General features: G+C 47.3%; 1 protein-coding gene across 3 annotated transcripts; it reads right to left on the bottom strand.

The window, feature by feature from the left end:
* Positions 1 to 20345: 20345 nt before the first annotated feature.
* On the bottom strand, positions 20346 to 25089 carry DRD1 (dopamine receptor D1). Of its 3 annotated transcripts, none has more exons than XM_023259460.2 (2): positions 24968 to 25089; positions 20346 to 23916 (listed from the first exon to the last, which is right to left on the bottom strand). In XM_023259460.2, the coding sequence occupies exon 2, from the start codon at positions 23413 to 23415 to the stop codon at positions 22075 to 22077; it is 1341 nt and encodes a 446-aa protein (XP_023115228.1). In that variant the 5' UTR covers positions 23416 to 23916; positions 24968 to 25089; the 3' UTR covers positions 20346 to 22074. The 3 variants fall into 3 exon arrangements, with proteins under 3 accessions (XP_023115228.1, XP_019694226.1, XP_003981288.1); XM_019838667.3 differs by having other exon boundaries at positions 24877 to 24984; XM_003981239.6 differs by lacking the exon at positions 24968 to 25089 and adding an exon at positions 24017 to 24504.
* Positions 25090 to 26575: the final 1486 nt, after the last annotated feature.

Genomic DNA, 26575 nt, shown 5'->3' with positions numbered 1-26575 from the left:
CACTAAGCCGGGGACTTTTTTTTTTTTTCTCCCCAGCACCACTCAGGATTCCCAGAGGGTAGCAGTACTTAGATAATTCATTTTTAAATCAGCTGAGCCACATGAGAAAAGGTCACGTCTTATCAAAATACTGCGTGGCAGAAAGGAGCAAGAGGGGAGCGTGGCTGGATTTGAACTTGAGCTGCGGCCTGCACTTTTGTGGGCAAGTCAACGACTTGCTGTTTTTCCCACCATGCAGGCCCACCCCTCATCCCCCAACACTCACTGATTACTAGGCTTTAGCCATTACTAGTCATTAGTCATTAGATTATTAGCCATTAGCCTGGGGACAGGGCTCCAGGAGACCTGACCTTTGCCCTAAGTAGCTCCTGATCTACAGCAGGAGTTCGTGAACTGTATAGAGAGCCAGATAGTAAGTATTTTAGACTTTGCAGGCCACCTGGCTTCTGTCACAACTACTCATCCTAGTCAACATCGCACAGAAGTAGCCAGGGACAATCGGTAAACAGACGGTGGGGCTGTGTTCCAACAACACTTTACAAGTGGCCCTAGTTTGCGCTTTGTTTATTCTCTTACTGACAGAGAGGTGTTCAAGTTTCCTACCTTATTCAAAGCAATTGGCAGTGGAAATTGTTTGCTTAAAACACGAAATCAAAACTTACACAAATATATCTTGGGCATTTGATTTTGCTTTACAGCATATTGAAATAAGAAACCACCTTGAGCTAAATGCTAAGGAAAATATTACTTGGTCGTGAGCCACAGCTCAAACAGTGCTCAGAAGCAAATACGTAGCTTTAAATGCCTATATTTAAACAGAAGAAAGTCTGGGAGACCCTCCTCTAAGAATCCGTCACAGGAAGTTAGAAAAAGAAGAGCAAGTTAAACCCAAATGAAATAGAAGAAAGGAAATAATAAAGAACAGAAATTAATTCACTAAAATGGAGACAAATTAAGTCTTGCATGGAGAGCATCAAGGGTGTAATCAACATGCGGTGAAGGGTAGCCTTCCCTTTCACTTACGTCGGCATGCTGGAAGCATTACCCCATTCAGCATAATACTGGCTTGGGAACTGAGATAAATATATTTTTATCACGTTAAGGAAGAATTGGTGAATTCCTATTTTATTATTAAGCATTGGATTTCGGCAAAGGCCTTTCAGCAGAGAGGTGATCACGTGATTTTTCTCTTGAAAGGGTTTTTTTTTTTTTTTTAATGTGTATTTATCTTTGAGAGAAAGAGAGAGAGCGTGTGAGCAGGGGAGGGGCAGAGAGAAGTGGGGACAAGGGTCCGAAGCAGGCTCTGGTGCTGACAGCAGAGAGCCCATCTCGGGGCTTGAACTCACAAACTGTGAGATCACCGACCTGAGCCGAAGTCATGACCTGCTTAACCACCTGAGCCACCCAGGCACTCCCTGATTTTTCTCTTTAAGTCATTAATTTTAATCATTTTCTGATATGAACTCACCCTTGAATTCCTGAAATAAACTCTACTTGGTCCTATCATATTGTTTATGTTTTCTTTCATTTCTGAGAGGTCTTTTTTTTTTTTAAGTCTTTCACTTTTAACTAGATGTTGCAGTATGGCTTCTAATACTTCAGAATTTTGTATTATTATTCATAAGTGCCATTGTGGTTTTCTTTTTGTCTCAATTTTTATCATCTTTACTAATGTTATTGCATTAAAAAATGGAAAACGTGATTCTTTTCCTTTTTCTTTGCTCTAGGTTAGTTAGCTCAAATAAAATCAGAACGATCCATTATTTATGTAGCCTTCTGCTTTAAAGAATTACGGATTTATAGAAAAATTGTAAAAAAACAAAAACAAAAAAGAATATGACTTTACCATAAGCCCAGATTCCCGAAATGCATATATCATTTTTTTTCTGAATCTTTTGAGACTAAAGTATAGATATATCCCTCTAGCCCTGGATACTTCGGTGTGTGTTTTCTAAACACAAAGGTACATTCTTACAACGATCACGATACAATCGTCAAAACCAGGAAATTAACACTAATACAGTGCTAACATCTAATCCACAGGCCTTATTCAAGTGTTATCAGTTTTCTCAAGTGTCTTTCATAGAAATACTGTTTTCTAGTTAGTGCCAGCCCAGCATCACACATGCACTTAGCTGTCACCTCTCTTGAGTCCCCTTTAATCTGGAGCAATTCCTCAGTCTTTGTCCTCGACAAGCCTGACATTTTGACGCGTGCAGGCTATTTCTTTTGCGTAATATCCTCCACCGGAGTTTGTCCGATGCTTCCTCGTGACTAGATTCAAGTTGCGCATTTTGTGTGAGAAATGCCACGGAGGGGCGGTTATGTCCTTTTTAGTGCATGGTATCTGGAGACACATGAATCGTCTGTTAACAAGTCATGCTAACTTCGATCATTGATGAATGTGGTGTCTACCAGATCCTCCCCCTAAAGAGTATCTGTTCTTAAATAGTTTGGTAAAAATTCCTCTAGAAACTTCATAGCTTCCCCCCCACCCCCACCCCCATGGAAGGGATGATAGCTCTTTCAAAACTTTATATTCAGTTTATTTAGACTTTAATCTCTTCTAAGATAAGATTTGAAAAATCACACTTCCCTGGAAAATTGTTTATTTCTTCTAAGTCTAAATTGGTCTTTTTTAGGGAGTGGGATACATAAATGCCTGCACAGATAATTACAGCTGACAGGGCCTGCAGGACTAGGGCTGAAGAGGCAAGTTGAGGACAACTCAGAAAAAGTCTGTTAACTGTGCCGCCGCCAGGACTCTCCCTGGAGAGTGACGGGGATCCTGTGAAAGGGGCTGGGCTGGGGAGTGGCCATGATCAGACAGGGGTGTGTAAACAGTGGGTGTGATCGTGGGGTGGCAGCTACAGACCATTAGGAGCCGGGAGTCAGGCAGGCAGACGCACGTGAGGACGATATGCCTACTCTGGGTGAGATGCGCATTCTAGTGAGTGTCCCTTGAGTGGAAGAAAGAGGTGCGTCCAGGAGCTCTCTGACATTCCCCTGCAGAGCCAGTCTACAAGGACACGCAGCCAGTGGGAACTGCAGGGGACGGCAGCACGACTTACACTGGTAGAGTGACAGATTACAGCAGAGTCAGGGTCCATCTAGCAGGCAGGCTGAAACGGAGGTGGCCGAGAGTGGGCGTGGCCTCCAGAAGAGGGGACTCGCTTCCTGGTGTTTTCAGTTGTTGCAAATGATTCTGGGACACATCCGGTTCTCACCATGTCTTCGGTGTCATTAGCCATGCTAAGGCGCGTGCGTGCGTGCGTACACACACACACACACACACACACACACACACAGGAGGAAATAAATAGAACACTCAGGGGAGCGATCAAAGTTTGAATCTCTTTTTTATTTCTTTCCTTGCACTGCATCCTTTCTGAGGCAGCGGTCATAATCCATTTATAACTGCTAACACTTACCGAGCATTTCCTGTGCACCGTGTACTGTGCCAAACGTTTTATGCATTTTATTAATCTCATTGAATCTTTAAAAAAAAAAAAAATACGCTGTTCTGTGAGGATCACCATCTGGGTTTTGAGGATGAGAAAACCAAGGCTCGGCAAGAGAGTGCCGGAGCAGGAACTCAAACTGGATCTAACCTGACTCCGGACACCGGTGCCTTCCAGAAATGACTGCTATTCCTTCTGTTTCTCCAGCATTTCTGATTCATAGTAACATAACAGTATCCTGTTTGATCATCACAGCAACTCCCCACGAAACCATTGCCATGTTCCAGGAGGAGAGGGTAGGGTTTGGAGAGGGACAGTGACTAGCCTAGGGTCACACAGCGAGGAAGGGAAGCAAGGTTTGTATCCAGACTTCTAAGACAATGGTCCTAACCATTCGGATACCCTGCCCCCTTGCTTCCTAGGAGCTTCAGTCCCGCCTGGATTGATATGCATCTTTGATTTCCGGTTCTGAATGACTAATCTCATTATAATATATCCACTGCACTTACAGTAGCAGCGAATCTAAAGTTGACCACTGCCCCATGTATCTCTCCCACACACACACAAGATATACTATTACTGACTACTACTACTGAACGTAACCCTTGACACGCTTGAAAAAGAAATTTCCTTATGACTTTGTTCGAAAGTGTCTGTGCACCCAAACTGCAGAAGAGTTCACAGAACTGTCTTTAATTTTTTTTTTAACGTTTATTTATTTTTGAGACAGAGAGAGGCAGAGCATGAACAGGGGAGGGGCAGAGAGAGAGGGAGACACAGAATCCGAAGCAGGCTCCAGGATCCGAGCTGTCAGCACAGAGCCCGACACGGGGCTCGAACTCACAGGCTGTGAGATCATGATCTGAGCTGAAGTCGGACGCTTAACCGACCGAGCCACCCATGCGCCCCATCCAGAACTGTCTTAAAATGCTTTTGGAAGCGGATGTGTTCCTTGCTCCTTAACAAGGCCTGGACTGAGGTGAGGCATATTGATTGTATTCATAATGATCTTGAAATCTACGCCTTTCACTTTTTAAGGATCAAGCTAAAAGCAGAAAAAAGAAAAGTCACGGTTGAGGGGCTTTGCCTGGCTGGCCAAGACAGATTCACCAGCTGCCGCTCGAGTCTCCTGTCAGTGCTGGCCATGGGGGACAGGCCACCACTGCCATTTCAGAGCAACTAATGAACCAAGAAGAAAGGGATTACCCCTTCCTTCAGACTCACCACATGCCAGGGGCTGTGCTCAGCACTGCACACGTTTGAGAGGATGCATAGCAAAAGGGCTAAATGTGCACGCTCAGGAACCCGCCTGTCTGGGTTTGAAGCCCACATCTGCCTTACTGGCTGGAGGCCTTGGCCAAGTCTCTTAGCCTCTCTATGCCTCAGTGTCTCCTCTGTAAAATGAGGGTGCACAGTACCTACCTCGTCGGATCATTGCCAGGCAGGACATGTCGAGCACTTGAAACAGTTCCCGGCACACAGTGAGAGCCTCTCTGTAAGTACCCAGAGTAATTATTACTACTGCCTTATCAAAGCCTCACATCCATCCTGTGGTTGAGGGGTTCTTGTCCTCTTCTGGGGGATGGGGAAACTGAGGCTCAGAGCAACAAAGCGACTATGGCTGGGGAAGCCTCTGGAAAAGTTGAATTCAGGGGCCCCTGGGTGGCGCAGTCGGTTAAGCGTCCGACTTCAAACAGGTCACGATCTCGCGGTCCGGAAGTTCGAGCCCCGCGTCAGGCTCTGGGCTGATGGCCTGTTTCCGATTCTGTGTCTCCCTCTCTCTCTGCCCCTCCCCCGTTCATGCTCTGTCTCTCTCTGTCCCAAAAATAAATAAACGTTGAAAAAAAAAATTAAAAAAAAAAAAAGAAAAGTTGAATTCAGCCCAGCTTAATTCATTTTTTAGCCGCTGGGCTCTGTACCCACATTTGCCTGCAAGATTCATGCTCTAGCTGAATCGTGTCCCACAAGTAGAAATTCAGAAGTGCCATCACCATAGGACAGTAGTGAAAGGCTGCTGACAACCAGACACACAAGAGTTTGGTCTTGTTCAATTCTGCTATTGCCTCTGAGTCTCAGCATTCTAGTAACATGGTTCCCTGAATCAATCTAGCCACTCACCCACCCGCCCATCCACTCAACCCCCATCCATATATCCACCCACCCATCCACTCACCCCACATCCATAGATCTATCTATCCACCCACCCACCCATCCACTCACCCACCCAACCATCCGCTCACCCCCATCCATATATCCATCTATCCACCCACTCATCCAACCACTCACCCCCCATTCACAGATCCATCTAACCACCCACCCGCCCATCCACTCAACCCCCATCCGTATATCCACCCACCCATCCACTCACCCACCCATCCATCTGCTCACCCCATCCATATATCCATCTATCCACCCACTCATCCAACCACTCACCCCCATCCACAGATCCATCTAACCACCCACCCGCCCATCCACTCAACCCCCATCCATATATCCACCCACCCATCCACTCACCCCACATCCATAGATCTATCTATCCACCCACCCACCCATCCACTCACCCACCCAACCATCCGCTCACCCCCATCCATATATCCATCTATCCACCCACTCATCCAACCACTCACCCCCCATCCACAGATCCATCTAACCACCCACCCACCCATCCACTAAACCCCCATCCATATATCCACCCACCCATCCACTCACCCCACATCCATAGATCTATCTATCCACCCACCCACCCATCCACTCACCCACCCATCCATCTGCTCACCCCATCCATATATCCATCTATCCACCCACTCATCCAACCACTCACCCCCCATTCACAGATCCATCTAACCACCCACCCGCCCATCCACTCAACCCCCATCCGTATATCCACCCACCCATCCACTCACCCACCCATCCATCTGCTCACCCCATCCATATATCCATCTATCCACCCACTCATCCAACCACTCACCCCCCATCCACAGATCCATCTAACCACCCACCCACCCATCCACTAAACCCCCATCCATATATCCACCCACCCATCCACTCACCCCACATCCATAGATCTATCTATCCACCCACCCACCCATCCACTCACCCACCCATCCATCTGCTCACCCCATCCATATATCCATCTATCCACCCACTCATCCAACCACTCACCCCCCCATCCATAGATCTATCTATCCACCCACCCACCCATCCACTCACCACCCCCCCATCCATATATCCATCCATCAACCCAGTCACCCACCCATCAACAAACATATACGGAGATTATTCTCTTTGCCTCCTCCTGGTGAAACTGCCAAAATCTTTATAATAATACCAGGTTGAAATGCAGACTGAATACTGTACTAGGTGCTAGAGGGGCATAAAAGGATTCTGACAGGTTTTAACACAAAACGTACACCTTTTATTTTCAGTATCCAGAATACATTTACCTTCTACATCTACTACACCCCAACAGCGAAGGATTACTCATGAGACATTTATCAATCCTCATCCAAGGCAAATTGACTAGTTCTATCTACAGCTGACACATCCCACTTCACTAGCTTGAGACATACCTATTTTTCCCAATATTCAGGTGAAACTGGGCCAACCTCTCATCCTACTTCTCAAGGAGTATCTTTCCTCCCTCCCAGGATGACCCAGCAGGAAGTCAGTTCAGCCTCAGGAGACAGGTCTGGTAGCCATCATCAAAAGGTCAGAAAACAAAAATCCCTGCTTGGCTTAACAGTTGGCCTAACTGTGGCTGTCTAGCTTTTGTAGCTGACGGGGCCACACTACTGTAAATCTGACACAGGCTTCCTGACGTCAGGGTCATCTCTACCTGGGACAGGCATCCCCACGGCCTCTACTGCTTTCTCTAGATGCACAAGAAGGAGGGAAGCAAGAATGGGGCATAAAGAATCCCCTCTTCCCAAGTGTTATGAGTCAGCTAGATGGTAGCAACAATCCTCTACTGTCCTGAGCAAAGCTTCTTGGGGACACATTTCTCTCTACATATACCACATGTGTGCACACTTCCATGCATTATCCATGATCCAAGAAGTCTGTGTTAGAAAAATCCAAGTATCACGCCACGTGCTCTGCGTAGCACTAGTCCTCCTCTAAATTCTCAGGGGAGTTTACACAAAGAAGCAGGTGAGTCAGATCATTGGGCCCAATGGTTGGTTCTTCACAAGGCCAAGGGGCTCATCCCACCACCAGAACCCCGGCTTGGCCTCTGCTCACGCCCCTGTCTGGTCTAGAAGAAGTCCCTCCCTCCCCCCAGACCCAGCCCATCTACATCCTGCCCCATGATAATTGGTTGTTGGGATGGCCGTTCTTTTGATCCCTGTCTTCCGAAAGACTGATAATGGCACATGTCCCCCAATCTGAGATGCCCAGTCACCATCCTGTATTCTTTTCCAAATTTTCCACCACCTTGTTTTCCGAGATCCTCCCCTTCTTCCCTGGAAAGCATTATTATGCAGTGGGAGGGAGACTCTACAGGCTGTGGGTACCTTTCATAGGCTTGTTCTGATCGTTACGGGAGGAGATGGACGCAAAGGTGCCCAGAGCAGTGCCCGACACATAGACACCAATAAACTTCAGTTCTCTTCCCTCTTCCTCAGACTACTTAATTTTCTTTGGAACTAAAACTTCTTTTCTAATTGCCCTTGACTTGAAATGTCACATTCTTTAGCCCCATACCCTGTTACTAATCCATTCTTGCCTGGTTCCTCCCACATTCCTTTTGTTCATGTTAAAGATGACTTTTTCTTTTCACCTGTGTAAGTCTTGCTGCCACCTACACTGATTAAATCAGCTAGATTGAAAAAGAGGACGAGTTCTTCCTCCATAAAACTCCAATTAATCAATCATCCCAGAACCAGAGCAACTGGGGCGACGGCGTTTGGTAGAAAGCACAGCAGTGGGGCTGTCAGTCCTGGGACGCGGCACCTACGAGCAGAAAGATCTCAAGCAAGCGATTTTAATTTCATGTGCCTCAGTTGGCTCCTCTGCAATGCCATCAGTCCTAAGGTTTTTGACAAATTTGCAAATAGCCTGAAAAAAAGGGGCATCTTGGGGGACTCAGCTGGTTAGGCGTCCGGCTCTTGATTTCAGCTCAGGTCATGATCTCATGGTTTGTGAGTTCGAGCCCCGTGTCAGGCTCTCTGTCTCTCTTTCTCTTTCTCTTTCTCTCTCTCTCTCTGCCCCATCCATGCACTCTCTCTCTCTCTCTCTCTCTCAAAACAAATAATAAACTAAAAAAAAAATAATAATAACCTGAAAAATCTCCAGGGCAAAACTTGACTTATAGGTGCAACATAACACAAACTTACTGCACTTGGACAGACAGACCTGGTTCTGAGTCTGTTTATGCCACTTAGCCTATTTTTATGTGTAGAACATACAGAATCCTTCATCAGACAAGAGCAGAGTACACATTCTTCTCAAACTCACATGGAACATTCACGAAGATAGACTATTTCCTAGCCCATAGACCAGAACACCTCTTTAAAAATTTTTCAAGAATAGAAACATAACAAAGTATGCTCTCGGACCACAATACAATTACACTAGAAAGCAAGAACAGAAAGATAGCTCCCAGATATCTGTAAATTAAACAGCACATTTCTAAAGAATGCATGGGTCAATAAAGGCTCAAGCATAGTTAAAAGTATTTCGAACTAGATGAAAATGAAAATACAATTATCGAGGGGCGCCTGGGTGGCTCAGTCGGTTAAGCGGCTGACTTCGGCTCAGGTCCTGATCTCGCCGTCCGTGAGTTCGAGCCCTGCGTCGCGCCCTGTGCTGACAGCTCAGAGCCTGGACCCTGTTTCAGATTCTCCCTCTCTCTTTGCCCCTCCCCCATTTGTGCTCTGTTTCTCTCTGTCTCAAAAATAAATAAACGTTAAAAAAAATTAAAAAGAAAATACAATTACCAAAATGTGTGGGATGCAGCAAACACAGTTCTCCCGGGGAAATTTATAACATTAAATGCATATACCAGAAGAAGAAGGAAAAAAAAAAAAAAACGAAAAGTCTCAAATCAATATCCTAAGCTTCCACCTTAAGAAACTAGAGAACCATAAGTAATATGAGCCTAAAGTAAACAAAAGGAAAGAAACAATAACAAATAGAGAGCAGAAATCAATGTCAATGACATTGAAAACAGAAAAGCTTTAAAGAAAATCAAGAAACCCAAAAGGCAATTCTTGAAAGGGCCAATAAAATTGACAAAAAATGGATAAACCAAGAAAAAAGGAGAGAAGACACAAATCGCAATCTGAGAAATGAAAGTTCATCACGACTGATTCCACAGACATTAAAAGCATAATAAATGAACAATTCTATGCCTCAAGTTTGATAACTGAGATGAAATGGACCGATTTCTGGAAAGACGCAAACTCACACAGCCTGACAATCCCTTTATCTGTTAAAGAAATCACATCAATAGTTAGTAACCTTCCAAAAAAGAAAGCACTAGGCCCAGATGGTTTCGCTACTAAATTCCATTAAATATTTAAAGGAGAAGTAATGCCAATTCCCTACATGTTCTTCCAGAAAACAGAAGGAGAGAAAATATTTCCTAGCTCATTCTATGAATTTTATGAGCAATTGCATCCCGGGGTATTTATCCAACTGATCTGAAAACTTACATCTACACATGAACTTCTATGCAAAAATTTATAGCACCTTTTTTTCATAATTTCCCCAAACTAGACGCAACCAAGGATCTTTCAGCAAATGAAAGAAGCCCGTCTGAAACGGCCAGATACTGTATGATTCCATTTATATGATATTCTAGAAAAGGTGAACCTAGAGAGAAACAGATTAGTGGTTACCAATAGCTTGGCAGGGGGAGGCTTGGATAAGTAAAGCATAGAGGAGATAACCATAAGGGCATTAAAACTATTGTGACACCTGTTAGGATGAGCACTGGGTGTTGTATGGAAACCAATTTGATAATAAATTATATATTAAAACATGTAAAAAAAAAAAGGAAAAATAAAACAACGATTGTGTATGGTACTATGATGCCAGATACAAGCCATGATGCCATTTTCAAATCCCTTCGAACAGCACAAAGAACACATCTTAATGTATAGAAAAATGTTTAAGTTTTTTTACTTATTTTTTTAGTAATTTCCTCCCCCAATATGGGTCTCGAACTGATGATCCTGAGATCAAGGGTTCCATGCTCCTCCCACTAAGCCAGCCAGGTGCTCCCAGTGTATGGAAATTAAAAAAAAAAAAAAAAAAAAAAAAATCAAACATGAGGTCGGAGGATTCCAGGATGAAATGCAGACTATAACATAAGAATGTAACTGGAGTGTAAATGTATGAAATAACCTCATGGAAGGGGGTGGAGAACGAGAAGGGCTGACCTAAGTGCCTTTGGAAAGGAAGAGAGAAAAACAGGCTGTTTCCGACCAAGGGACAGTCTATACGATACCTAGCCAATGCCCCTCAGAACTGCCAGGCCATCAAACACAGGGGAAGTGTGAGAGGCTGTCACATCCGAGAGGGGCCTAAGAAGACACAGTGACCACATGTAACATGGTATCCTAGCTGGGATTGTGGAAGAGAAGATGGACATTAGGTAAAAACTAAACAAATCGGAGTAAGTCACGGACTTTAGTAAGTGAGAATACATCAGTATGAGCTCATTCATTGTAACCATACTAATGTGAGGCATTAACAATAGGAAACCAGGGGTGGGGTACCTGGGAACTCTCTGTGCTATCTGCAATTTCTCTATAAATCGAAAACTATTTTAAAATAACGTTTTTTCAGGATTTCTCTCTTTTTTTTTAATGTTTATTTTTGAGAGAGAGCGAGAGAGCGTGAGCAGGAGAGGGGAGAGAGAGGGTTGGGGGGACAGAGGATCTGAGGCCAGCTCCATGCTGGCAGCAGAGAGCCTGATGTGGGGCTCCAACTCATGAGGCCGTGAGACCATGACCTGAGCCAAAGTCGGACGCTTAATAGAATGAGCCACCCAGGCGTCCCCAGTTTTGAGTTTTTAAAAAGTGAGATGTCAGTACTTATTTCTTGACAAATCTCAAACTTGGTGCTCTGCCAGCTCTCCCCTCCTCCTCCTCCTCCTCCTCCTCCTCCTCCTTCTCCTCCTCCTCCCTCCCTTCCCTCCTTCCTCCCCCTACCCCCTTCTCTGGAATTTGGAAAATTCCCGGGCAGAAAAACAAGAGAAATAAAGCTGACCACCTACCCCTCACTGCTCCTTACTGTGAAGCCAGAGGAAGTCAGAGCAGAGGTCATGTGACAAGTAACCTCGGTCTCCCCAAGGAAATCAGCCATTAACATGAACTGATCCTCGTACCAGGTCCCCAAAGACCCTCTCCCATACAAACCTTGTGCCTGAAATAACTTATTTAACGGCCACTGTCCACATTGGAACATTAGCCACTGTCCCCGATCAATATCTAGCCTCGGCCTCCCCGGCGCACCTGACTTGCTGTTTTTTTCTCTTCTAGGTTATTGACTCTGAGTTCTCACACTTCAATTTCTTCCTCCTCTTAGAATACAAGATCCAGGGGCGCCTGGGTGGCGCAGTCGGTTAAGTGTCCGACTTCAGCCAGGTCATGATCTCGCGGTCCGTGAGTTCGAGCCCCGCGTCAGGCTCTGAGCTGATGGCTCGGAGCCTGGAGCCTGTTTCCGATTCTGTGTCTCCCTCTCTCTCTGCCCCTCCCCCGTTCATGCTCTGTCTCTCTCTGTCCCAAAAATAAAAAATAAAAAACGTTGAAAAAAAAAATTAAAAAAAAAAGAATACAAGATCCACTAAGGAAGGCTGTCTTTTCCTTCAAACCTGCCCTAAACGTTTTTATCCTCAAACTTCGAATTTACCACCTGAAGCCTTCCTATCTATTCTCTGGAAACATCTACAATGAGCCTGTGGGAGCATTTAACGTAAAAATATCACTAAAACATTTAATGTCTATGTCAACGATGAGAAAAATAGAATTTGACAGTCTCCCAAAAGGTTAAGCCTGAGAACAAACGATGGGATGTTTTTCAGTTTCAAAATAATCTGAAGTGGTTTGTATTAACCTTGTAGACCGCGTTTTAGAAGAGGCCCTAAAACGCTTGTGCGCCCATAACTCAGCTGTAGAGCAAGAGACTTCAGCTGCAGTGGCCTCTCTTGCCCTGCCAGGGGTCCAGAAATGTTTGAGACTGGGGCGGTGGGGGGGGGGGGGGGGGGCGCATTGGTTCAAAATATGACAAAATAACTCCAAGATGGAAATTGTGAATAATTTCAAAACCACATTAAAAAAATTATATTTAAGAGGACACAAGAGCTACTTTATACGTTTGATGTGATGTATGACAGGACAACGCGTGTCAGAGTAGCGTAGGGTCTGCAAAGGTTTAAAACAGCCCAGGCTCCGGAAAGGGTTGCTTTTTGTCAGCTCCCAGGACTTCAGATGGGCTCTCACTCGTGACCCCCAAGCCGGGGTTTCATCATTTCCCAAAAGCCGAACAGAGAAAATGCTTTCTGTCTTTCCAATCGAAAGTCCACACATCCTATCATGTTCTAAATGCGATGCGTTTGATCAACAAAATTATTCCAAATTTGAGCTCCGGGGAAGCTCAGTAAAAAAGGAGATTTGTGTGGAAAAGAGCCCCGTGTAGTGGAGGAGGGTCGTGTCTGGGGATTGAGGGGAGGGAAGGGGCTTTGGAGCTGGCAGGTCAGGAGCTCCCACCCTGCCCGGGGCCCTGAGCATCCACGAATCAGTCCAGAGCCTCACCCAGCCTCAGCCAGATCAGGCCCTGCCGATCAATCCAGAAATGTTCACACGTGAGCACATAAGGTGGTCAATGACCGGTCATTCTTTCCAGGACGCCCCCAAGCCTCCCCTTCTGCCCCCCGCAGCCACAACTAGAACTCAACACGCCTCACATCAGTTCAGCCTGTGTCTTTCAAACATCGTTTAGCTGCGGGCCTAATACACCTAAACACACGCTTCTTACAAAAGCCAAGAAATATACAAAGTGAAAACATTGAAAGCTGTCCCCAAAGCTCACTCTTCTGCCTAGAGATACTACTGGTTTTTTTTTACCAGGGTGGGCATTTTCCCACATCTTTTTCTATGACGTTACATAAGAGACATAGAATCCCTGTATTGTTTTAAATACGAGGGATCGTATCATCCGTGTAATTTCGTAACTCGCTTCTCCCCTTCGTGAAAACCCTTCTGTCACAGTGCATATGGATCCACTTTCTTTTTAATTACCACGCCCCGGGGCGCCTGGGTGGCGCAGTCGGTTAAGCATCCGACTTCAGCCAGGTCACGATCTCGCGGTCCGTAAGTTCGAGCCCCGCGTCAGGCTCTGGGCTGATCGCTCAGAGCCTGGAGCCTGTTTCCGATTCTGTGTCTCCCTCTCTCTCTGCCCCTCCCCCGTTCATGCTCTGTCTCTCTCTGTCCCAAAGATAAATAAACGTTGAAAAAAAAAAAATTTAATTACCACGCCCCACGGACATCCTACATCTTCGTTATGCGTTCGCCTCTCACGGGACCCTTAGGTTGTCTTTGGCAGGCTCTTACAAGCAGGGGTGCGCCCTTCACACGGGCATCCCTGAGCACGTAGGTGAGGATGGATGTAAGCCAGGCTCCCAGAAGTGGAACTGTTAGATCAGACCGTGTGCATGTTGTGAGTTTGGTTGCTATTACCAGCTTCCCCTTCCCATCAGCCAGATCAGTTCACACTCCTGTGAGCAGAGCGGGAAACTTCCTGTTGGCCAGCCCAGCCCAGAGGTTCTGCTACCCGGCTGATGGAGCCTCGTCCCGGCGCGACATTCTGAATTGCATGAGCCAACGAGGAGGCTTTAATTTCAATATGGGTGCAATGGAGTCTTACTTAAAATGCCATTAAAATTTGCTTTGGCCTTGAAAGTATTACGGCCAAGCTTTTTAGACAAACTGTCACCTTATTGCCCCTGGTCCCCTCTCAGAGCAGATCCTCTTTAATCTTCCCCTGTAACCGCAGCGCTATTTTATGGTGACCCCACCATCAAGCTAGGAAAAACCCACAGCTGTTTTTGGCAGAATTAACGTGGCGCTCTCTCCTGCCCCCCCCCCCCAGTTTAACAGCCAACAGCAATGTGTGTTAAAGCAGCATCTTATAAATGGGACTGGACATTATCTAAATTACAGGCAACATGTTTATGATGCTAAATACATCTGACCTAAAAACTGAGTCTCAAAACAGCATGCATGCGGCTAGATAATCTCAGAACACACTGGTGACATTTGGTTGACATTTCCTCTCCCGTGTGAAAGGGCTGGTCACCCACTATCCGTGCACATCGATGCGAGAGAGAGTCCGAGCTTGCCGTTTAAAGACCGTTCTAATTATTTTTCTGCGCTTGTGTCCTTGACGGAGAAACCTAACTCAGGAGAGATCAGCCCTTATAACTTCAGCAGGCTCAACCCTTAAGTAAAAATTAAGGTGTGTGGATAAGCAGTTACCTAAGCCTTTTCATAAAGTTGCTCGTTCACTGAAAAAGTATATTAACTCAGATGCCTCCTGTGTGCCAGGCTGTGCTGGGCACTGAGAACAGAGGGTTGAAAAGGACACAGTCTGTGCCTCCCGGAGCTGCCCTGAGAAACAGGAGACACGACGGCACACGACAGAATGCGTGCCCCGTTGCAGGACACCAGCCTGGGGATGGAAGGCCAGAGAAGGATTCCCAGTCAGGCTGACACCTGAGATGAGGCTCCAACGGATGAAGACGACAGGAGAAAGGGTGTCCCCATTGTGGGAAGAGCAAAGGGGTGCCATCAGAGTCTATTTGAGAGCCGTAAACAGGTACATAGGGCTGCAGGGAGGATGTGAATGCATTGTATGCATTCCCGACAATTATCACCAGACCACCTGGTTAACCCTCCAGATGCACTGGAGGGGGGGCTCCTACAGAGGGTGGAGACCACCCCCAAGCAATGAATTTGACAGCCTGTGGGGCCCAGATTCAATCCTGCCCCCTCATTTACTGGCTGTGTGGGGCGCCTGGGCGGCTCAGTCGGTTGAGCTTCCAACTTCGGCTCAGGTCATGATCTCGCCGTCTGCGAGTTGGAGCCCCGCGTCGGGCTCTGTGCGGACAGCTCAGAGCCTGGAGCTGCTTGGGATTCTGTGTCTCCCTCTCTGCCCCTCCCCCGCTCATGCTCTGTCTCTGTCTCAAAACTAAACATTAAAAAAAAAGTTTACTAGCTGTGTGACCTTCGACACGTTACATGCCCTCTCTGAATACTTGTTATTTTGCCCTGTAAAGTGGGGACGGTGATACTGGTGCCCACCTCACGGGAGGGCTGTGAGGACAGAATGAGACGATGAATGGACAGTGCTTGGCATGATGTGGGCAGACGGTTACCGGCACTCAATAGAATGAAGCTATGGGCACCGCCTGGAAAAGCCGTTTTCTTTCTGCATACATTTTACTTTTAAAACATTCTTTGGGGGCGCCTGGGTGGCGCAGTCGGTTAAGCGTCCGACTTCAGCCAGGTCACGATCTCGCGGTCCGTGAGTTCAAGCCCCGCATCGGGCTCTGGGCTGATGGCTCAGAGCCTGGAGCCTGCTTCCGATTCTGTGTCTCCCTCTCTCTCTGCCCCTCCCCCGTTCGTGCTCTGTCTCTCTCTGTCTCAAAAATAAATAAAAAACGTTAAAAAAAATTAAAAAAAAAAAACATTCTTTGGTGATGGCTTATTTGCTTATCTGTCTCTACTTCTAACTCCTCAAAGATTGGGACGGCATCGGGTTCATTTCTAGCATCTGGCACGTGACCTGAATCACAGATAGCGCTCAAAAGATGTTACTGATAGCAAGTAGCATCAATTACATACAAACACTCTGTGTGTGTGTGTGTCTGTGTGTGTGTGTGTGTGTGTGTGTGTGTGTGTGCATGTGTCATGTCAGACATCAGGGAATTGCAAGCCTCAAAGACCACATGGAGATGAGAGACCAAAGACATCAGACAGAGACTGGCAGACCTACACATCTGTACCAACCCCCCCACCGAAATAAACTTCACTAAACGTGTGGCTCCAATATCCTGTTTTGACGTGTTCATTCTTTGATTCAACAAGGGCTTACTGGGCAAATCCTGTAAGCCAGACAGTGAGCTGGGTGCTTAGAAATATTTAGAGAAAGGGAAAGAAAATCAAACAGCTTTTGCTCTCAAAATGCTCATCATCTAGGGAGAAAGATAGGGAAGCAAGGAGATTATTTCATTACAGCAAGGTAAGCCCTTGGAAAGAAATAAGAGAAGTAGAGGCAAGAAGAAGGTGGCAAAGAAGGCCTTCTGCAAGTGTGTCCCACTGTGTCTTAAAAGATTGGTAGGATCAGGCAGACAAAAGCAGCAGGGAAGGGTGTTCTGGGCAGAAGGAACAGCCTGTGCAAAGGCATAAAAGACAAGAAAGGACTTTGCACACTACACAGACTGTATACAAAGTCTGGAATGTCTGTAGGAACAGTGTTAGTGGGGTAATGGCAATAGATGAGGGTTCAGAGGCCACCAGGGGCATGACCACGATGGGCTTTGCACGACCTTGACTGTTTTGGCCTGCAAGTAATTGGGAGTCTTTGAAAAATATTAAGCAAGGGCATAACACAGTCTTATTTACGTTTTATAAATATCACTCTAATGGCCAAGAGAATGGAGGTTTGGGAAATGCATCATGGGAAACCCACCAGACCCCTGTTTTGTCTATGATGGATCTCACATCTAGTATTGTCAAGCCAAAATCATATCTCAGAAATCATCTCTTCTAACCCTGTTATCATAGAGATGAAAACACTTATTTTCAAGGGCTGTAGTTTATCGAAACTATTTACCTTTAAAAAATTTTTTTAAGTTTATTTATTTATTTTGAGAGAGAGAGGGTGCACATGGGAGGGGCAGGGAGGGAGGGAGAGAGAGAGAGAGAGAGAGAGAGAGAGAGAGAGAGAGAATCCCAGGCAGGCTCCAAGCTGTCAGTGCAGAGCCAGATGTGGGGCTCGAACTCATGAACCGTGAGATCATGATCTGAGCTGAAATCAAGAGTGGGTCGCTTAATGGACTGAGCCACCCAGGCGCCCCTAAAATTTTTTTTTAAATGAAATAAAAAAAAACCTCTGCCCCTCAATTCAGTCCTCCTAGGTCCCACTACCACCCGCCACTTTGCTAGCGTTTCTGCTAGGTGGGGTCACTTCTGCGGACAGAATTCAGGGAAATTCCTCGTTGGTGGCTAAAAACGTTTACCAATTGTGAGAGCTAGTAGGATATCTATTCCATGAGCACGAAAAAAGAATTTAAGTGGTTTTGTACATGGTCGCATAGTGATTAAAAAGTTAAACCCTTTTAAACCAGAGATTATTCTTGAGCTTCTAATACTATTTAAATTACAACTCCCAAATCTTGAATGATGTAACAGTCTAAAGTCCAAATGCTGCTTTTTTTTTTTTTTTTTTAATTCTATACCTCACATGGAAGTTACTTAACATGACAGAAGGCAAGATGGCTAGATTGGCCTGGTAACAAAATCTCAGAGGGGTTCTCTGTGCTATAATACTCGCCATCCCTCAATCCTCTGTCAAAATAAATGATATCAGGTTTCCATCCAGGAAATCTCAAAGAAATCCACAGAGGTGCATCTAATCTATATAATGCTACGATCTCGTGATCCCCTGGGTTCGTTCCTTCAAATGACCACAGTAACCAGAGCTTGCAGAGGACTAGGTCCTAGTTTTAACAGCCCACAGGCAACCAGCCATCAGCTCATTACTTCTGGAACAAATTTTGCAAGGTAGGTCGGTCTCATAGACTGAAACATCATGGATCAAGGTTTCTTAAGTCAGTATCTCATGATAAATTAAGGCAGTTGTCTTAACCACGCGGATATTAACAGCCGCCTGCTTCTGGAGTACCACAGAACCACAGCAAACTAGAATGGTGTCTGGGAAAATCCCAAACCACAAGTACATTTCCATTTGCTTCGAGCAAACATGCAAGAAGACAAATGGAAAGCAGGTCCATTATTACCAATGCAATAAAGATCATCATCAACTCCTCCAAATTAGAGATCCCGTAAAGACCCAGGGAGCCCAACATTTCACTGCTCTGGACCCTTATGGACCTTACTAGCTTCATTTAAACCCTCACGAGAGCCTGCGTATTTATTTCCACGTCACAAATGGGTGGACAGGCTCAGAGAGGTACAGACAGTTATTTACTCTCACACAGCTTGTAAGTGGTAGCTGCAAGGTGAACCCTTGTCTGTCGGAAACAAAGCCTGTGTTGTCTGCGTTCCAGGCCCCTGTCCGTGAACTGGCTCCCAGGGGGTGGAATGATCGAGGTGAAATGCTACGGGAACAAGCTGGGGCGGGAGTCACGTCGGAGCCCCTCCGCCGAGAGTGGAGAATTCAGAAAGTCCCTGAAGTTGGATTACATATCGATTTGCTTCCGGGGGTTGATCCCTCCGCTGAAGAAGCTGGTGCACAGGTTTTGCTCCTCCTGGGTAATAAATCAGGACAAGGAAGCCTTGGAGACTGTGCCTGCGTAGGTCCCAAGAGAAACCAGTGACTTTGCCACACACGCCCCACATCTACCCACTGGAGCCCTGTGCTCGGTCCCCCTTCCATAAGACTCCCTGTTGTTCCATCACCAGCAAAAGTCCTGCCTCTATGTGACCAGGAAAGGCATCTTCTTTTAGAAAGAAAGGGAAAAAGCACGCCTTTCCTCAACTGTCTCTATCTTGCTAAAGTATTTCACGTACAGTTAGCATTGCTAAGCCTTATCACGTTAGCTAAAAATGAAATGAAAATCATCAGGTGATTTCACTTCTCTGAAATTCTCTGAAAGATTCTGCCAGGGGAACCAATACATCATAAGATACTTCTATCAATCCTGCGTGCCAGGAACCCAAAGTACCGTCTCATCCACGGTGTACTGAATTTTACAGTTCTTTAATACCGTTTCTAGACATGTCATGTCTTTTTCGCTCTGCCGAGGAAATAAACAGCGATGGCTTTTGTGCCATGTTCCGGTGGTTGGACGACGACAACCCTGAGTGTCACAGTTGGTGCTGCCAGACTATTCATTAAGGAACAGAATCAAACTGCAAAGAATAAAGATATCCAGAAAGCCAGGAGGCAGAGAGGAGAGGCATCATGCTTCATGGTGTTTATTCTAGATATGTTCATTATATGCCAAAGCCTGGGGAAGGCAAATATGGAATTTAAAAAGAGACCATCTGTTGTGTGATGTTCCAAATTATAAACTTAACCCTTAATTTCTACATTCCCCTGCTGTTCAGGCATTCTCCTTCTTCCGGATGAAAAAAAACTAAGCAGGTTAAGCAGGATTGAGGGATATGCCCCGTAAGGTATTTTGATAAGCCCAACATCACGACCTGTGTATTTCCTCCAGAAAGAAATTCTTGTTATGTTTGACTCTTAAAACAAGCACTACCCATAAATACAGTGGTTGCCACATAAGCTGAGGGTCCCCGTAACCCACAGTGAGCCACAGTTTTTTCTGTGATTTTTATGTTACTTAACATCTCTGGGCTCTTCGAAAGAAAAAAGCAGAGATTTTAGAAAGCTTTCAAACCTGTGAAACGAAAAGTAGAGTAATCCCTCACATGAGGAGAGTTTCTTTTTAAAAAATGTTTTATGACAGAAAAAAAAAAACACCCCGAGAGTATATAGTCGAAATCAAAAACATTTCCTGTTTAAATATTCAGAGGCAACATGTGACCTACGTAACAAGGAGAAATTTCCATTAAAAAGAAAAACAAAAGTAAGGTTATCCTCCAAAATGCTCATGTTTTCTTACTTGTAGGTCTGAAGGAGCCTAGTTTTTAAAATACTTTTAACAAAGACGACACAGCCCATTCAGGGTTGATTTGAGTTCACAAAATAATTTTATTATATGTAAGAAAGCATACAGGCAATAAAAGGAAGAAACATTCACAATGCATAAATAACACGGACCTGATGCAGGAGATACTTTTCAGTCAATTTATTTCTTGTGACCCATGTCATCTAAATGTTAAGTAAATTGCTTGTCAACAATACTTTGTAAACATTTCAAAGAAATCCTCTTGAAACGCCCCACGTGAATGAGTATCTGGCAAGAGAGACTCTATACTGATACTTTATACAGTTGAGATGATGAGATAGGAACTTGATTCTGAAGCACAGAGAAGGAGCTAGCATTTGTCAAGAGATACTGATGGCTTCGGGGCACTTAACACACCCACCCAGAAGGGGTCTCCTGTTTTTTCCACCCAGAGAAGTGTCTAACTCGAGGATGATAATGAGGCACTATTCGTTAGTTAGTACACTATTAACATCTAGACTAGGAAAAAAAAAAAATCAATTCTAATTTCAGATTAAAGCACTACAAAAAGTCACCCCACTGAGTGGTGCGCTTTGACCTGGTAAGACAGAAATGCAGGATTTGACCTTTGTCCATTGGTGCGACTGTTGTCACGCGAGAGTTAAGGAAACCTACTGTCTTCACTACACACGTTTAACCAGGACAGCAATTTGTTTGGTTCGGAAAAGCTATCTGACATGGAAATGAGAAAAGACACAGAGGGCCAATTATTTTACATAAATACAAAGTGGCACATACTTTTTATTACCACCTAAGCTCATGAGTTTCAAGTCGGGTTCTTCTTAAGCTGGCTTTTATTAAAGATATTTACAGAACTGCAAATCTTTCTCCTGGGAAAGTCTCTGTCATTAAAAAACATTTGAACACAGTAGTAGCTATGCCTTTCTAAGTTTTTCAGAATCTTTCCAGAAAAACATCCACGGCATTTGTCAATTCTCCCCTCTTATTTATTTACGCCCATGAACTTTAAGGAATTATCACAGCTTCATTTCCTATCAGTCTTTGCTGGAAGTGATACACGGGCATTTAGCATCTCAGAGAGTTTGTGTGTTTATTTCACTGGCCAATAAGGTACTACTTAGATGGACGAACAAGGTCTCAGATAACTCATAAGTTTATCCTATGACATATGATAAATATAGATTTATTGTAATAAATTAAAAATACCCACATAATACAATAAATAAATAAAACCAGTATCAACAAAGCATCTCTCAAGTCTGGAAAAAAAAAAATCCCATTCCTACTGTAAGGCTTAATTATGTTTCAGAAATAATTTATGAAGGCATGCACCTACCTTTACAATCGGAAAACTTTGCTTGGACATCTGTTAGCACCTGTTTGTACACAGCAAACTCAACCCTTCTCATTTCCTTCCGTCCTGGAAAGGATTAATTTTCTAAATCGATGCCGTTCACTGTTGATTCTTTGCCCTATATTTTAAGTCCTAAGATAAGAGCCAGTTTCTAAAAATAACTTTGGAGCCAAAGACATGTCCCCGTGAACGTTCACTTCACATATGTCCCTCTTTGATTCACTACGAACAACACAGAAAACACACTGGAATGTATTTTAAAACGTAGTTAGTTGTGTGTTGAGGGAAAGCAGCAGAGGGGGGCTTGCCTGACGTCTCAGGGCCTCACCGCACCTTAGTTTCCTAACAACAAGCCACCGAAAGTCTCCTCCGGCTTTTGGGGTGAGCCTGTCTGGCAGGGTTCATCTCAGAGCTCAGGTCGGATGCTGTCCATTTTGTGTGATGGGCTGAATCTTCTCTAGAGAGACATCAGTGTCATAGTCCAATATGACAGACAGGGCCGGGGACAGCTTCTCCAAGGGTCTGGCCGTTCCACACGCCTCCTCCTTCTTCAGGTCCTGGGAGGAGCCCACCGCATGTGGGATCAGATAAACCAGATTGCAGTCCTTGGAAATGGAGCCTCGAGGCTCGTGATGGCTGGAAAACACCACGGCCCCGTTGTTATTGATGCTAACCGTCTCTATGGCATTATTCGTGGTAGGGCAAAGTCTGTAGCATCCTAAGAGAGTTGAAAATGCCTTGCGAAAATCAGCATTAAAGGCATAAATGATGGGGTTCAAGGAGGAATTAGCCCACCCAAACCACACAAACACGTCGAAGGTGATGGAATCGATGCAGAAGGGCTTGGTCTCCCCAGACCCACAGAAGGGCACCATGCAGTTCAAGATGAAGAAAGGCAGCCAGCAGCACACAAACACCCCCATGATCACCGACAGGGTCTTCAGAACTTTAGTCTCTCTTTTGAAGGACATCTTAAAGGAGCTTTCCGGTTGAGAACACTCCGCGGGGTTTCCATTACCTGTAGTGGTCTGGCAATTCTTGGCATGGACGGCTGCCCTCTCCAGGGCCGAGATGCGCCGTATTTGTTTCTGGGCGATCCTATAGATCCTGGTGTAGGTGACAATCATGATGGCCACGGGGATATAGAAGCTTATCAGGGAGGACGAAATGGCGTATGTCCTGCTTAAGCTGGAATCACAGTTGTCCGTGGTCTCACCTAGGGAAGTGGCATTCCCATCGGAGGGGCTTGTGGGTTTGGCCTTGTGCCAGCTGAGTTGCACTGGGATGAAGGAGATGAGTACCGACAAGGTCCATGCCACGCCGATCAGAATGAAGGCTGCTTTGGGGGTCATCTTCCTCTCATACCGGAAGGGGCTGGAGATGGCCCAATACCTGTCCACGCTGATCACACAGAGGTTGAGGATGGACGCAGTGGAGCACATGATGTCAAAGGCCACCCAGATGTTACAGAAGGACCCAAAGGGCCAGAAGCCAGCGATCTCCGCCACTGCTTTCCAGGGCATGACCAAAACAGCCACCAAGAGATCCGATACGGCCAAGGAGATGACAAAGAAGTTGGTCACCTTGGACCGCAGGTGTCGGAATCTGATGACAGCCGCACAGACCAGCGTGTTCCCCAGGAGCGTGGACAGGATGAGCAGAGACAGGAAACAGGCTGTAAGGATGCGGAAGGAGAAGTCTCTCTCCACCACCAGCCCAGCCCCGTCCATGGTAGAGGTGTTCAGAGTCCTCATCTTGCTGAGGGGGTGCACGCGGGGGGCTCTGACACCCTCCAGTTCCTAAGCAGGGATGAGAGGTCAGTCAAACCTGCAGTTCTCACCCACTGGGCGGCCCCTCGCACAGCCCCACCGGCTCCCGGGGCCGCAGGACCTCACCAGCATCCCATCAGAGGGCTGCAACAATCGCGGGTTAGGAGCCTACCCTTGGCCACCCGAGTCGGCCCCTTGGAAGGTCCTCCCTGCTCTCTAGAACTGTCTTCTGACTCCCTTGCTCCAGGTCACTGTTGCATTCACCAGCTGACCCTTCAGTTCCCAGTGGAAAGCACTGGCTTTTTAGCATATTCTAGGCTATCAATCCGGAGATTCCCAGGCCTCTGCGGATCTAGTCAATCGTGGTCACATTTGGGGGCGGTTGTCTCTCTGGTGGTGACAGAATTCTCCCCTCTCTGAGGTGTAGCTGAAAATACACGCCTCACTCCTCCAAGTCCCTGGCTCCACAGCAGCCCTCCATACGCCCTAGAAAGCAAAAAAGAAGGCAAAGGTCGTTCGCCAAGCCTTGAGCAGATCGCAGCCTTACCCACATCAACCCCAGTTCAACGCCGGGCGAGCCACCTACCTTGCCTCGAGGTTGTGTCTCTCAAAAGCCCCCGGAGCTCCGAAAGCGGGCTTCGCTAGGCGCCGCAGCACCACAACGCCCAGGAGGCGCGCCGGAGTCCTGCCCGGCGCGCGCAGCCGGGGTCTGGCTCCTGATGCGCAAAAATCGCGGGGCAGGTTCGGAAAATGATCCCGGGCCAGGTCCCCCAGAGCCGGCGCTGCCCTACCTCTCCAGCGGCCAGAGATTGTTCAAGCCAATGACACCCGGGAAAAGGGCTCCCGGGCGTTCAGCTCCTCCTCGAGAGAGGGCACCTCCAAGACTAGTCACTTGGGCAGCTTCTCTTCCTCGCTGCCTTTCCCCCGGGGCCGAGCGCCCGGGCGCCCCTTGGGTGGCCTCCGGCCCCTCGGGGCAGGGCTCTGCGCCTCTCCACCGCACTGTCCGCTACCTCCCGGGAGCCCGTGGGAACACCAGGCGAAGAGAGCCGAGCTGGCACCGGAGGGCGCACGGGCCAGCCGGGTTCCCGCGGGGCACAGCCCACCCCGCCCCCGCGTCCCCTCCCCTGCCCTGGGGGCGGGCTTCGCTTGACAGGCAGAGTTGCGGGCGACAGCCTGCACGTGGTTCCCTGGGTGATGTCGCGGGCGAAACGGGGTGGGGAACGCCCAGGTGAGCGCTCGCACGCCCTGGGTTACCCGCCAACCCCCGGACCCTCGGACCCCCGAACAGCATGCGACAGGGCCCGCGAGAGAGATCCCTGTGTTAGAACCCCAAGTAAGCCCGAGTCTCCAAAAAGCGCAGCTCGGCCGGACACCCACCGGGCACGACCCCAAGCCCTTCCCAAAGACCGACGCAAGGAGGGACCCTGCCCGCTCTCCCACGCATACCAAGCCCTGCAACAGCCCGCGTCCGTCCGACCTGCGTCTCCAAGTGTCCCCCAACTAGGGTGAGGGGTGCCCCGCCGGCGCCTGCACTCACCGTTCCGAGAGGGTTCCGCGCAGCGGCGCGCCTCCAAGGCGCGCGCCGCTGCGCCCCGAGGGCGCTCACTTCAAGCTCCGCCCGGGCGGCGGGCGCGTCGCGGGCTGCGGTCAACGCCGGACTGCAGCCTGCGCCCCGCGCCGGGCGAGCGCCCCAGCCCCAGCGCCACGAGCTCAGCGGGCCCGGGGCGCCCTCTGCCGGCGGCGGCGGCGGCAACCCAAGGCCCGGCTGCGCCCTCGCAGGTACAGACCTCACCCGCCCGGCTCCCTCCCGGATTCGCGCGGGATGCGCACTTCCTCGACCAGCACTGCCGGAATCTGGAAAAGGGGATGCGCAATATCCCTCACTCAGGGTTCATTGGGCTTGAGACACCCCTAAAAATTCATAAGGGTGAAAAATTCCTTTTGCTGGAGCTGCATTCACTGAATGGATATATTCTCCTGAGCACTCATTAGGTGCCAAGAGCAGGGGCGATAGACAGGGTTAGCAAGATGCAAGCCTTATTCTCAAGGAGACCAGAGAGAACTGGCATTGGCTGAGCAGCCTCTGTGTCCCGGGCGCCCGCCTTCTGTTGTTCACACCTTAAAACAATCCCTCCTCATAGGCCCGCTCACCTCCACTTTGCGCAAATGGAAAATGGGGTTCAGAAAGGTGTTCAAAGTCACAGGGCTAGGGAAGGTGCTGGCTGCCTGACTCCCGCCTGCGTGTTCTTTTCACTTATGCGTCACAGCCGGTATACCGGGGAGCTCCGGGTCGAGTGCCGGAGCCAACAAGCTAAATAAGTAATTACCCACAGGTCTAAAATAGGGCACAGGATGGAGGCAAGAGGGCCTAGCGGAGAAGGATCTCCCCAGCTTCTTCCCAGCTGCCCTGGACTATGCCTCACGGTCAGACTTCGAGCTAATCGTACATAAATGGCGCTGTCGTCATGCCTTCCTGTGCAGGGGGTTTGCATGCCAGACTGTCTGGCCTCCTGCCCTTACCCTGCCACTGCTGGCTGTGTGTGCTCTCTTTTTTCCCCAAGCTTGGACTCTTCCTCTTTAAAACGGTGATGACAGAGCAGGATGGTTCTAAGTATTAAATGAGATGATATTTACAGAGGGCTTGGTCCTGAGCCTCGTTGCTGCTCAGTCCTCCAGGGCAGAAATCCCTGAGGGCTCATTAGAAAACCAACAGCCTTAGCTCCACTGTGAGAACCCAGCACCACATCGGAAGCTGCAATTTTCTCTGCAAAAATCCAGAACCTAATAATTCCATTCAAGTAATCAGTACAACCTGCACCTTGGCTTTAAGTGAAAGGACTGTATTTCTGATACAGACCTTGGGGGTGTTTCCGCCCCCACCTCTGTGCTCCCACCCTCAGCCTCGCTGTCGCACACGCACACTGGGACACCATGAGCCGCGAGCCCAGGTCGCAGACAATTTAGCCACATACACACCCCCAAAACCACATTCTTGTAGAGACTTAAGCCATGCTTAGCATAATTCTTCCAGATCGTTTTCCTTAAAGCAGTCATTCCCCCAAGTCCCTTGTTGACTTCATTTCCTCTTCCTTTTCCTTTTACTACTAAGTCCAAATTACAGGATAGGCTTCTGATTCAAGATGGT

Source organism: Felis catus, chromosome A1 (genome assembly GCF_018350175.1).
Source record: "Felis catus isolate Fca126 chromosome A1, F.catus_Fca126_mat1.0, whole genome shotgun sequence".
In the NCBI taxonomy this organism is placed as follows: Eukaryota; Metazoa; Chordata; class Mammalia; order Carnivora; family Felidae; genus Felis; species Felis catus.
The sequence above is the reverse complement of the archived record's forward strand: the minus strand, read 5'-3'. Positions and strand labels throughout refer to the sequence as shown.